At 32.9% G+C, this 12,327-nt stretch overlaps 1 protein-coding gene across 1 annotated transcript; it reads left to right on the plus strand.

Annotated features, from left to right (window-relative positions):
* The first annotated feature begins 294 nt into the window (after positions 1–294).
* LOC143053735 (uncharacterized) lies at positions 295–11,643 on the plus strand. The gene is made up of 12 exons (XM_076226518.1): positions 295–542; positions 1,157–1,330; positions 2,252–2,515; positions 3,272–3,445; positions 4,210–4,284; positions 4,770–4,925; positions 5,775–5,856; positions 6,572–6,744; positions 7,028–7,198; positions 7,534–7,667; positions 8,249–8,423; positions 10,906–11,643. The coding sequence occupies exons 1-12, from the start codon at positions 314–316 to the stop codon at positions 11,382–11,384; spliced, it is 2,286 nt and encodes a 761-aa protein (XP_076082633.1). The 5' UTR covers positions 295–313; the 3' UTR covers positions 11,385–11,643.
* The last annotated feature ends 684 nt before the right edge of the window (positions 11,644–12,327 follow it).

Below are 12,327 nucleotides of genomic sequence, written 5' to 3' on the forward strand. Positions count from 1 at the left end.
TGTTCATCCTCGTAACGTTTACATCATGCTTTCCCATTTCTTTTTTTTTATCTTAATAGTTACTCAAGAAAAAATATAATCTAAATAATTCAACATCCATTATAATAGCTTCTCTCGAATGGTATAGATGTTGCTGTTTTCATGAGACAGAACAATAGGAAGAAAAGATTCACATTTTTTTTTAATATTTCTTGCGAATCGATTTATTATAACTGCTAGAAAATTTAAGGTGATTTAAATTACACTTACAGTTAATAACTGGGTATATATATGTACGTGATGTATATTTTCAGATCCTTTCACTAAGCACTATATGGAGGAAGAAACAGCTTATCTAACATGCTCAATAGAATTCAACGAAATAATGAAAATAGCAACTATAAAATATGAAAAAGGAACCTGCAGTCACAATGATTTATATGGTATCAAGAATCTATGTAATGGATGGACCGAATGTGCTTTCAATGTAACAAACAGTAATGTTGGTAGTTCATGTGGCGCTAACGGAACGGCATTTCTTGAAGTTATATACAATTGCATACGTGAGTTATACCTTTCTAATAATAGAAATAATGTGGGTATTTTCAAGACAAAAACATGAATATTGGTCATGAATAAAAGACGATGTGAGGCAAACGCTAATAGGATTACAGCCAAACAATATAAAGCGTAAAAATTAGACATCTATAGTTCACGTTTAAAACAATATTTACCTTTTCGTTCATCAAAATCATTACATATGTTTCAATAAGCATTTAAAAAAAGGATAGATAAAACGGCTGCTATAAAACAAAATCTATTACTTTGAGCGTTTAAGCCAGAGACAAGTATTCTAATTTGTTCACAAGTTTGGCTATTATCTTATAAACCATTTATGCAGGAATTTAGAAGAAGAGCTAAAGATACTAGAGGGACATTCAATTCATAGATCAAAACTAATCTGACAACGCCATGGCTTCAAAAGAAAAAGACAGACAAACAATAGTACACAAAACACAACATAGTAAAATAAAGATTAAGCAACACGACCCCACAAAACTGGGGGTGATCTCAGGTGCTCCGGAAGGGATTGCAATTAGGACATTGGGAACATATCCGAAAAATGACTTTCATTTTGTATCTTAGAAATGCATCTTTTATATATATTTTTCCTAAGGAAATGGTGGTTGGTCAGACTGGAAAAACACAACAACATCTTGTCCAGTCAACTGTGGTAGTGCTTTACAAAATGTAACACGCTCATGCACAAACCCGACCCCCAATGAGTTAGGATCCCCGTGTACAGGGACCAGTTTTGATGAGCAAATATGCAATGACAATGCATGTCCTTGTAAGTACAGCTGTCAACTGCTATACGTGAAATTGGCGATGCGTGAAGTGTATATGACGTACCAAAACTTACCATGAAGTTATTTCGGTTAATTTCAGTATTGTGTGTTTGCGATTTAACTACTTTATGTGAGAATAACATTGTCTATTAAATTTTTGCTTATCTGTGATATGTGTCCCAACAACTATGTTATATAATGTGTTTTAATAGTTGTTCCATAAACATTGCTGTGAAGGCCTTTGTATGAAAATTGTAGAAAGTATATCATGTTACCTTTTATGGTGTGTCCTTTTCTTTAAAACTATCAGTCATAAGGGAATAACATTTTTTGACATAAAAATACTCTTTATGATATTGAAATAATTCATCCGTTAAGTAAAATATTTCTTTATTTTATTGATGTAAAGCACATGCAGTCTTAATTGCTTTAAAGCACGCGGCAGAACGTTTAGATATAGTGACGTGTAAATATTTTTTTAGACTACTGAAAAATGCAAAATTTTATCTCAATGTATATTTATTGATTTATAAAAATGCAAAATAGTTTCTTAGCTTTGACATAAATCTATGTGTAAATAAGAACATGCATTTAGTTAGTTACACCCGTAAATGTATTTTCAATTGTGGTTTACTTCTTTTCCTGAATACCATTACAGCCTCACGATTATAGCCTGCATGTTAATTATTATGATACGTCAGACCTATGCCTAAATAAAAGAAAACAGACACAAGCACAGGACATAAAACAATGGATACACAAACGGGTGTAAAACAAACTCTAAGTTCAGAAATAAAATTTGGAAACATGCATCTGATTAAAAACAGGGGGTGCTTGTAGACGACCTAAAAGAGCATTTTTGGTTTACCTTGTGATACTTTTCGTGTTTGCCCCATTTATTATACTAAAAACACTTTTTTTAGTGAGAGGAACCGTATGTAAAGATAATGGAATTGTTTGGACATGCCAAAATGGATATATAGAAATGATACGTGCACGGTGGAAAGCAAGTAACGGTTGTGGTGAACCTGGCAGTAATTCAAATTTTGATGTTGTCCGAGAAATGAACGAGATTTGCAACGAAAGGAAGTCGTGTACATTTACAGCAAAGGATGGTACTTTTAAGCTATCATGTAGACAACAATTTAAAACATGTTCCGAATTAGAATACGAATATGTATGCAAACGTAAGTATTATTTGATTATGAAATATAGTAGTTAGCAGTCCATATATAATTGTTGTTGATGAAACATTTATGCATTAATAGATAAAAAAATAATTGATCATCGAACATGTACACTTCATATTTGTTGACGCCGATGCCCATTTCAAATGTATTGATCGAGGCTATTTGCCACTGAAATGGGTTTTTTTATGGATCAGGTTGAATTTCCATACCAACCACACATTCGGTATTCCATGGCATAACCCAACGGCAAAGGACCGAACCACACCGAGCTGATTTCAAAGATATTGACCCGGGTTTTTCAACACTTGAATAGTTTTTTTTTGTGTCAAGGTCCGACTAGCGACCAAAGAGGTTTACAGTTATCCCTAAATGCATTTTTCCTATCAGTCACAATATCTACCAGTGCTCCTTATGGCAAAAGTTTCTTACCAGACTAAGCATATTAAAAAAGTGTTGATTGAGGCTAACCGCCACTTAAATATTTTTCTTGAACCCGTCCCGTCTTGCCACCACAGGAGTTCAAAGTTGTTCAATACTGTTTATACTGTCTGATTACTTTCATCTAATCTACGTGAATATTTGAGCATATAATCAAAATTTATCCCAAGACTCCTATTTTTAAAAGATTTATCGTAAATTTATAAATCTTAATATTTCAAATATATTCAAAATTTTAAGATTCTTATATTGAGAAATATGTTGTAAAAGAAACGGACCCAAGCATTGATATAATTTGATGTTGGTGTTTTGCAGAAGCAAAATGGAATACTTGGACCGAGTGGTCATCTTGTTCTAAATCGTGTGGTACTGGTGAACAAGTTAGAACACGCAACTGTTTAAACCAGCTTAACACCACGGACGGTTATTTTATTGACTGTGAAGGATCGTCTGAAGAATCAAGAGTGTGCAATACTATTCAGTGCCCATGTTTGTATACATAATTATAATGCAATCTACTCCCTCACATTCATTAGATATGTGACATTCTCCAGTGCAGTCGTAAAAATACCAATTACTCTTAATTTTGACTGCCTTTAATCAGTGCACAAAATTATTGTTACCTTTTATATTTTTTATTGTACGCTCCTTGTCAATAAATTAAAACATAAATGTATATGTATGCAATTCGAAAGTATTTACAATAAAAAATGCTCGGAGAAAAATTCGGGGCAAACCCGAACTTTAATTAATATCTCAAATATTTTTAATAATGATAATTGTTATAACTAGGTATTTTTCAGTTTGACTGCTTCTTGACTGAACAAGCGCATCTTTTTGGAATAAGAATATAGACGGCTTCATGTTATTATCTTGTGTCAGCGTAGAGTTACATGTTTTGTTAACTTTAAGCCTGAGCAGAAGCACGTTTAAACAAAGCTCAGCCATTCTGTTTAACACAAATCAAGTTTATATTCGTATCAAGTAGAAAACTTTATATTTGCCACAGAACGTTTCATATCAATCCATCATTTTCATCGTTGAATACACAATTGAAAACGTATTTAATAAAAACAAATCATAGGATATGGGGTATATCCATGACACAAAATCAATACATGCACATCAAACAAACAAAAAACACCAAAAAAAGCTATTTCCGTTATTGTGTAAGTTGTGATCTACGGCAATGTGGAGGTATCTATTTGATTAAAGTATCAATGCTAATAAATCATATGTTAAAACTTTCACAGATTGCAATGGTAATACGCTTCCCAATCAGATGCCAAATAATCGTCAACTGAAAAAGGATGTCTCTACTAATTCTGGTAACATGCAATGTTTTATACTTTATTGTTATTTCACTATTTTACTGCGTTTTTACAGGACTGATATAACCAATGCAAGTTTGATCTATCTCAAAACTTGTGGAATTCAGAAAACGTGAGGAAACAGTTAATAATAAAACAGATTGCTTTTTTTTCCATTCAAATCGGTATCACTTAGAAAATAACAGTTGTTTTCAAATGCCAAAAAAAAAGATAAAGCAAATACGTTTTTCATTTCATAAGATCTAGAAGAATATTGCACTAATGCACATATTACTTTTGTTGTTTATTGCGATTAACTTGTTATTATTAAGTGTGATTTTAATCATTATGTTACTTCCTTATAAAACCTATTACTATGATGAATTTTTAAATGTATTTAAATGTATTTTTACATTATTTTTTGCTTTTGTAATCTCTTTAGAATTTTTTTTTTCGACAGTTCCTATTTTTTAAAATATGAAATACATACTTTCTTTCAATAGGAATGATGACAGACGTATACAAAATTGGATGTTGTGGTACAATAAATGCATTTCAATTTATTCCCTTAAATACTGGAGACGTCAAATTCATTGTTTGGAGGCGCATGACAGAACGTACTTACAAAGCTATTAAGAAAAATACAATATCCGTGACAGGTATGGTATCAAGTAGTTTGGAAACAGTATGCCCCACATCAGATCAATTTGTTTAAACATATTTATTTATTATGGATTGGGAAACAAGTTATTGCTACTTATATAAGTCCCTTTCCATTGTACGTCAGAATATGAGCTTTTCATATTAAGAGCAAATGGCATGGAACAATAATTAGAGCTTGCCATGCTCGCAACCTTCATACACTTTCTTATACATATATAAACCATATATGCAGCAATCGGTATGATATCCTGCATAATGAAAACGTGTAATACTGATCTCAGTGTGTAAGTAATGTGCTTCTTCAATAATTTTCATAGCATACACTCAAGTCTAAAGTTGGAATACCAAAAATAGATAACATGATAAAAATTGTAAAATAATAGGTGTAAACAGAACAATCAAAAACGTCTGAAATGAGAAAAAAAGTAATGCGTGTACAAAGTCAGGAATATGGCAGTTAAGTTCTGTTCGTTCCGTTGATGTAGTGATTAATTTTTTTTATATTTTATATACTTACCGCTCTTAAAGTTACTTTGTTGTTCGTTCTTTTCTTGTTTGTTCATATGGTTATTTTTTCTTATCTGCGTTTGAATTAGTCATACTGCAAACGGTACTTCTTAGAACTGATATTCTACAAGCAGTTGTATCGGTTTTCGTCTGTAGGAGTATCACAATACAATGGGCACATCTACATGAATTATCTTTAAATGAATACATAATCATATTGTTCAACATTTTAAGAAGAAAATTATAATTTGAATGATGTCAGTTCCAAGCATTTTATTTGTTGGACATTACTGCCTGCATACAGAGCCAAGCGTCCAATCTTATAATATTTATTTCAGCACAAAACATTGGGAAGTATGTTCAACACAACTTGACAAATTATGAACGCATAGCTGTAGTGCATGACGACATAGTTGGATGGTCAGTTACTATGACTTCGTATTCGTTTTTGATATTCTTTCAAAGCTTTCGTATAAGCACATGCATTTGTATTTGTCTTCATCTACACCTCAGGAATGTAACATATAGATAATTTAGTTACAAGTTCATTGTATTATGAAGTGAAATGAATGTGTCTAGATAATCACTGAGATACCCTTTACTTGGTGTTAGATACCTGCCTATTAGATGTATATCTTCTTTTACTAAATCGAACATTACACATGTATTACGCTTATAAATTTGAGTAAATAAACTCTATCAAGTGTAAACGACTAATGAAACAATAATTTACAAAATTTACTGCATTTGCGACCATCAAATCTACAATTGACGATGGCAACTCTTCAAGTACAGTACTGTTATTCCTTCAACGTACAAATTGCGCACAATTTTTCAAAATCTTAGTCGATAAATATCTATCTTAAACAAATAAAAAAACTGTTTATCTACAAATAGTTAAGGTGACGTATACTGTAACAATATTGCCAATTTCATAAGCGCCCTTAGATGCAAAAGAGTAAAGCGCGAAAAACAAAATGCCGGCCTCCTTACATGTCTAACTTACCTATATGTGTGTTCAAACAGAATCCATGTCTTAGTCTGAAAAAAAAAATATATTTCACTGATCGTATATTGCTATATAAAGATCAAGACAGATGCATAATTTAACAGTGAACTCCTTTTCTTTATATAGGTACGACGAAGGCAAAAATATCATCGGATATTACGACTGTTCCCCCGACAATGAAACCTGTCTGGCATTTTCATTGACGAAAAATCCCGTAAATAATGGCGATGAGATTGAAACAGATAGCTTACCTTCTATATCTGACAAAATATTTGCATGGAACTTTTCAACAACTGAGAGTAAGTTAGTCATATTATGTAGTTGGACATTTCAAAACATAGTTAGTATCAAATTATATTACCGTTAGTAATCTAAAACCTGTACATTGTATCTTTTAAACAGCATTTTGGATAAAATTGGTTCCATATTTTTTTACTAAACTTCAATCAAACATGAATATATCACACACTTCATCGGTCATTGTGTAAGATTCGGAACAATTAATGTATGCTGATCTATATTCTTCAGTAATTTATTTTGTTTATATCATTCATCAACTCTAAATGATTTTTTTTGTTGTAGACACGGCAGTAGAATTAACGTTTGCAGATGACTCTTTTGAAATTCCTGACCATTTTGCAGTGGACACCTATGTGACCCATATAAGAATCAAAGACCCAGATTATGGAGATTTCATTGAGAATATAGAACTTGACTATGACAATCAGTATTTTTATTTCGATACAAAATTAAGTAAGTGTACGACGAAAAGAAGTACCTGTATTACAAACTGTATTTTATGCATCATAAACTCAACATATTGAAATTCATTAATTTAGCAAACTTTGTTATCGAAAAACTTTCTATTATTTTCTATAATTTCCAATTTTTCAGATTTGAATAAGTATGATAGAACAAATAGAAAACTTGTATAATTATTTGGAATCTGCATTGAAAAAAAATATTTTAACATATTTTCATTTTCTTATCTTTTAAACGGGAAGATGTGAAGGATTTACATACCATTGATATGACCTTTTTTATTTCTTATTTCCCTAGTTGGTTATGTTTTTATTTACCAATTCCAGGAAATGTTTATGTAAAAGATGTCTTACCACACACAGTCGGACAGACATTTTACAGCCACAATATTACACTGACAGTCCAGGACTCGTGTTTTAATAGGATCACAACAAATGTAACAATTCTAATATACAATGCTGTAAGTTCATTAATATGAAATACATGCATGTCATTATTATGATTTCAATAAAAAAAAAAGGTAAAAAAAAAGGAAAAAGGAAAACTCACAAGTAGAAAAAATGCTATTACAAAAAGTGATAAATAAACCTGCAACGGTTTCAAACATTAATAGTATAGAGGCGAAAGATACCAAAGGGACATTTAAACGTTTATGTCTGACAACGCAATGGCTGAACAAAAGTCAAACTGCCAAACAGCATTACACAAAACACAATATAGAAAACTCAAGACTGAACAACACAAAAAAACACCTAAAACTCGGGGTGATACCTGGTGCTTCGGAAGGTTACGCCGATCCTGCTCCTCATGTTGTAACCGTCGTATTGCTCATGTAAGTGCAAATCTTGTGAGGATTTAATTTTGTATGTCACGTTGACAATGGTTGAGAGAAAAGGGGATGGGATTGTATGTAACGGCAATTGAAACATATTCATCGTCATCTGTGAAACAGATATTCCACAACCGTCAACAAACTATTCATATTTTTTTACTTTTTATTCTCATTTATTAATCGCATTATCAGCTATTTTATATTTACAGCCTCCGGTGATTAGCGGATTACAAAACAGTTTAGAAATAGATCCTACTACTGTTGAAAAAGATCTATACCTAGCAAAGTTCCAAGTAAAAGATCCTTCTGGTGATAATGTTTCGTGTATGATCAACGACAGTAATGTAGCAACAGAAATGTTTTACCTACAGCTAGACGACATAGGTATGATTAAAAATAATAGAAAGAAAAAAAAGAGCAGTCAAAAATTATTTTGTAAACGTACACAACAGGTACATCACACTTTGTTCACGTCCTGTAGATGTACCCGTAACACTTTTTAAATGTACCCTCGAGGTACACTTAACACTTTGTTCGCGTACCCTAGAGGAACATGTAACACTTTGTAAGTGTATCCTTGAGGTACACGATACACTTTGTTCGCGTACCCTAGAGGTACATGTAACATTTGGTTCGCGTATCCTAGAGGTACATGTAACATTTTGTTCGAGTACCCTAGAGGTACATGTAACACTTTGTTAATGTAACACTTTGTTGATGTACCCTAGAGGTACACGACACGTAACACTTTGTAAATGTACCCCAGAGGTACACGTAACGCTTCGTCCACTTATACTAGAGGTATACGTAACACTTTGTTCACGGGCCCTAGAGGACCACGTGACACTTTGTCCACGTACCCTAGAGGTGTACGTAAAATTTTGTGCAATGACCCTAAAGAAACACGTTAGACTGTATTCACGTACCCTGGAGGTACACGAAAAGTAATACTTTGTTTACGAACCCTAGAGGTACACGTAACACTTCGTCCACGTATACTAGAGGTATACGTAACACTTTGTTCACGGACCCTAGAGGACCACATAACACTTTGTCCACGTACCCTAAAGGTATACGTAACATTTTGTGCAATCACCCTTAAGAAACACGTTAGACTGTGTTCACGTACCCGAGAGGTACACGTGACACTTTGTTCACGTACCCTAGGGTAACACGTAACACTTTGTTTACGTACCCTAGAGGTACACGCAACACTTTGTTCGCGTACCCTAGAGGTACACGACAAGTAACACTTTGTTAGCACACACTAGAGGTATACGTAATACTTTGTTCACGTACCCTAGAGGAACGTGTAACACTTTGTTCGCGTCCCCTAGAGGTACACGTAACACTTTCTTGCGTATCCTATAGGTACACTTAACACTTTTTTGCGTATCCTGGAGGTACACGTAATACTTTGATTACGTATCATAGAGGTACACTTAACACTTTGTTGCGTACCCTTAAGATACACGTAACACTTGTGTTTGTACTCTAGAGATACACGTAACACTTTGATCACGTACCCTAAAGGTACACGTAAAAAAAAATGTGCCCTCATTAGGTACACGTAACACTTTTATTGCGTACCCTAGAGTTGACCGTGAGCACATTTTTAGAAAGAAGCGCTTCCGCGCTTCATACAAAATGTACTCCGGTCAACGCTTTTAGACCCCAATGAAGTAACAAAAAGAAGCATTCAATTCCTAAATCTATCATCAACCCTACACACTAATCAGGGAAAATGCTAGCAACAACTGGTATCATTAGAGAAACAAAGCTACAGTTCTGTATTCATTCTTTGCATTGTTTTCGACATGTTTTTATTATATTTTCGACGTTGTTTTTCTATAAGTTTTTGTCCAGTATCTTTGACGATTTTTGTGTAGTAAAGTTCCTAAATACTCTTAAATCTTTTCTACAAACATTCCGATAACTTTAATTTCAGTGAGCATAATCAAATACCATGTATAATTACCGACATGATAAATACAGGAGCTAAACAGATTAAATTAAATAAAGGCAACAGTAGTATACCGCTGTTCAAAATTCATAAATCCATGGAGAAATAACAAAATCGGGGCTTTTTTATATAGTTCAATTATAATTTTTTTTTATTTCATTAACAATTAAACTGTTTAGATTAATTAGAGATTTCCGTTATGTTGATCAGTAATATACGATTTTATCTAAGAAACTTGACCAACATCTTTAATAAGCCAGACCGTACACGTATAGTCCGACCGTATGCGTATTTTGAAAAACATGCGTACGGTCCAAATACTCATATGGTTTGAAACATACACAGACTCACGCAACTTCTTGTTCACGTATGTGGAATAATCTGTAGACACTTTGCACGAGGAACTAGTACGCCGGAGAATACTAATTGATGAATTAAAGCTGCCGCTGTTTACAACATTTCAATAACTAGATTTTTTAAAACTTGTCATTTTAACCCTTTTTATATTAAACATTGATTATGACAACAAATCGTGTACAGTAATCTTTGTTTTGTTGTCGACTGTTGCCAATTTTCAAGCGGTATTTACAGAGTTATCTCCCTTATCCAATTCACCTTCATAGAGGGTATAACTAAATGATTTCCGTTTGAATTATTTCACAGATGCCGCCGTAGTACTGCACAAATAAATTACCAGTTAGTGTGTCAATATTTAGCATATTGTTTCACGTCCTCTTTAAAATGTTCAAGACTTTTTATTAAACAGAACATGCAATTCCGTGCAATCCATTCCTAGATTATCTAAATAAAATGGCATTTGACAGAATAGTGTTCATGTATTATAAAAGTTATTGGACAATTATTTATTCAGTCACATTAACAAACTTAAGCTTTATTTTACAGATGTGTATTTGAAATTGGTGAATAATGTGAGCATTCAAAGTAATACAAGTTCCGAATTTATATTAACTATTACATGCGAAGATGGAACAGAAAACACAGAATTCGAACTGAAAATTCAGTTTCGACCGAAGAATGAGGGTACACCAACCATAGATGAGAACGAACCTACCAATATACCTATGATCGTAGGTATGTCAGTTGGTAGTTTATTTGTTATTATTATTTTGATCATACTTGCATGCCTTTGGAAAAAGCGGAGAAAACTAGTTGTGAACGAAACATCGGAGGACAAACTAAAACACGCCACGTGTTCAATCGCTGCAGATGTTACGGAGAACCCGTATCATGATATGGGACAAACTACAGAACAGCATAATACCAACGATTATGTAGAAATGTCCGGTAAACCACCTGCAAAGGAGAAAGCATTTCACTTAGGTACTACAGAGGTGGGCGCTTACACTGAAGCGTGGAGATGATCCAATTGCATTTATGAACATTTCACTTAACACTATAAATATAGTTCCTTTTCCTCTAATTCATTTATTATTAAATGTCAAATTGTTCTTCCTAAAAGACACTTCTTTTCGCCTACATTTTTAATTTATTCTATCAAGGTCTGTACTTATGGGAATTTATTTCATTTGTATAAATATTTGTTAACATTTTATTTGTCTGCATGTATTGATTTTTACTATAATACATATAATTAATAAATGTCATGTACTATTTATAATTTATATTTCAGTTGCTATTCATTTGCTTTTCATATAAAAATAAAACTATATCCATGTTAAAAAGTCACCGGCATAGTTGATGTTCCATTTTTATAATTACGCTTGCAAAATTTGCAAATTGTTTATCAAGCTGACGTCTTTCGTGTAGTAACTGTTTTATCATAAGTAAAGATGACCTGGACATATGTCAATGAGACAGCAACTTAACAACATAGAAAATTCTTACGCCAATGACACAACAACCAAACAAAACAACACAGAACATTAGCTTTGCTCATTGTTGAAGGCCGTACGGTTACCTATAGTTGTTAATGTCTGTGTCATTTTGGTCTTTTGTGGATAGTTGTCTCATTGGCAATCATACCACATCTTCTTTTTTATATATTATTTCAATGAGCCCAGCAGGCAAACAACATAGAACACACTTGTTAGTTGTATATCCGAGTAATAATGTGGTTAAAATGTTATAATGTTGGTAGACACGGAAAATACATGAATTATTTCAAGTAGAAAACAGGCAGAGAAAAAAACAAGTAAACCAACAAATGTGGTAGCACGAGTGTTCTCAACATCTCTTAAAGAGTAACTGTTCTTGATCAACTAGACAAGTGATTTTCGTCGTCGTGGTGCTCATGATAAGTATAAAGAAAATCACAAGTCTTTATAACCTCATAAAAAACATGTT

This window comes from Mytilus galloprovincialis, chromosome 12 (assembly GCF_965363235.1).
Source record: "Mytilus galloprovincialis chromosome 12, xbMytGall1.hap1.1, whole genome shotgun sequence".
Taxonomy (NCBI): domain Eukaryota; kingdom Metazoa; phylum Mollusca; class Bivalvia; order Mytilida; family Mytilidae; genus Mytilus; species Mytilus galloprovincialis.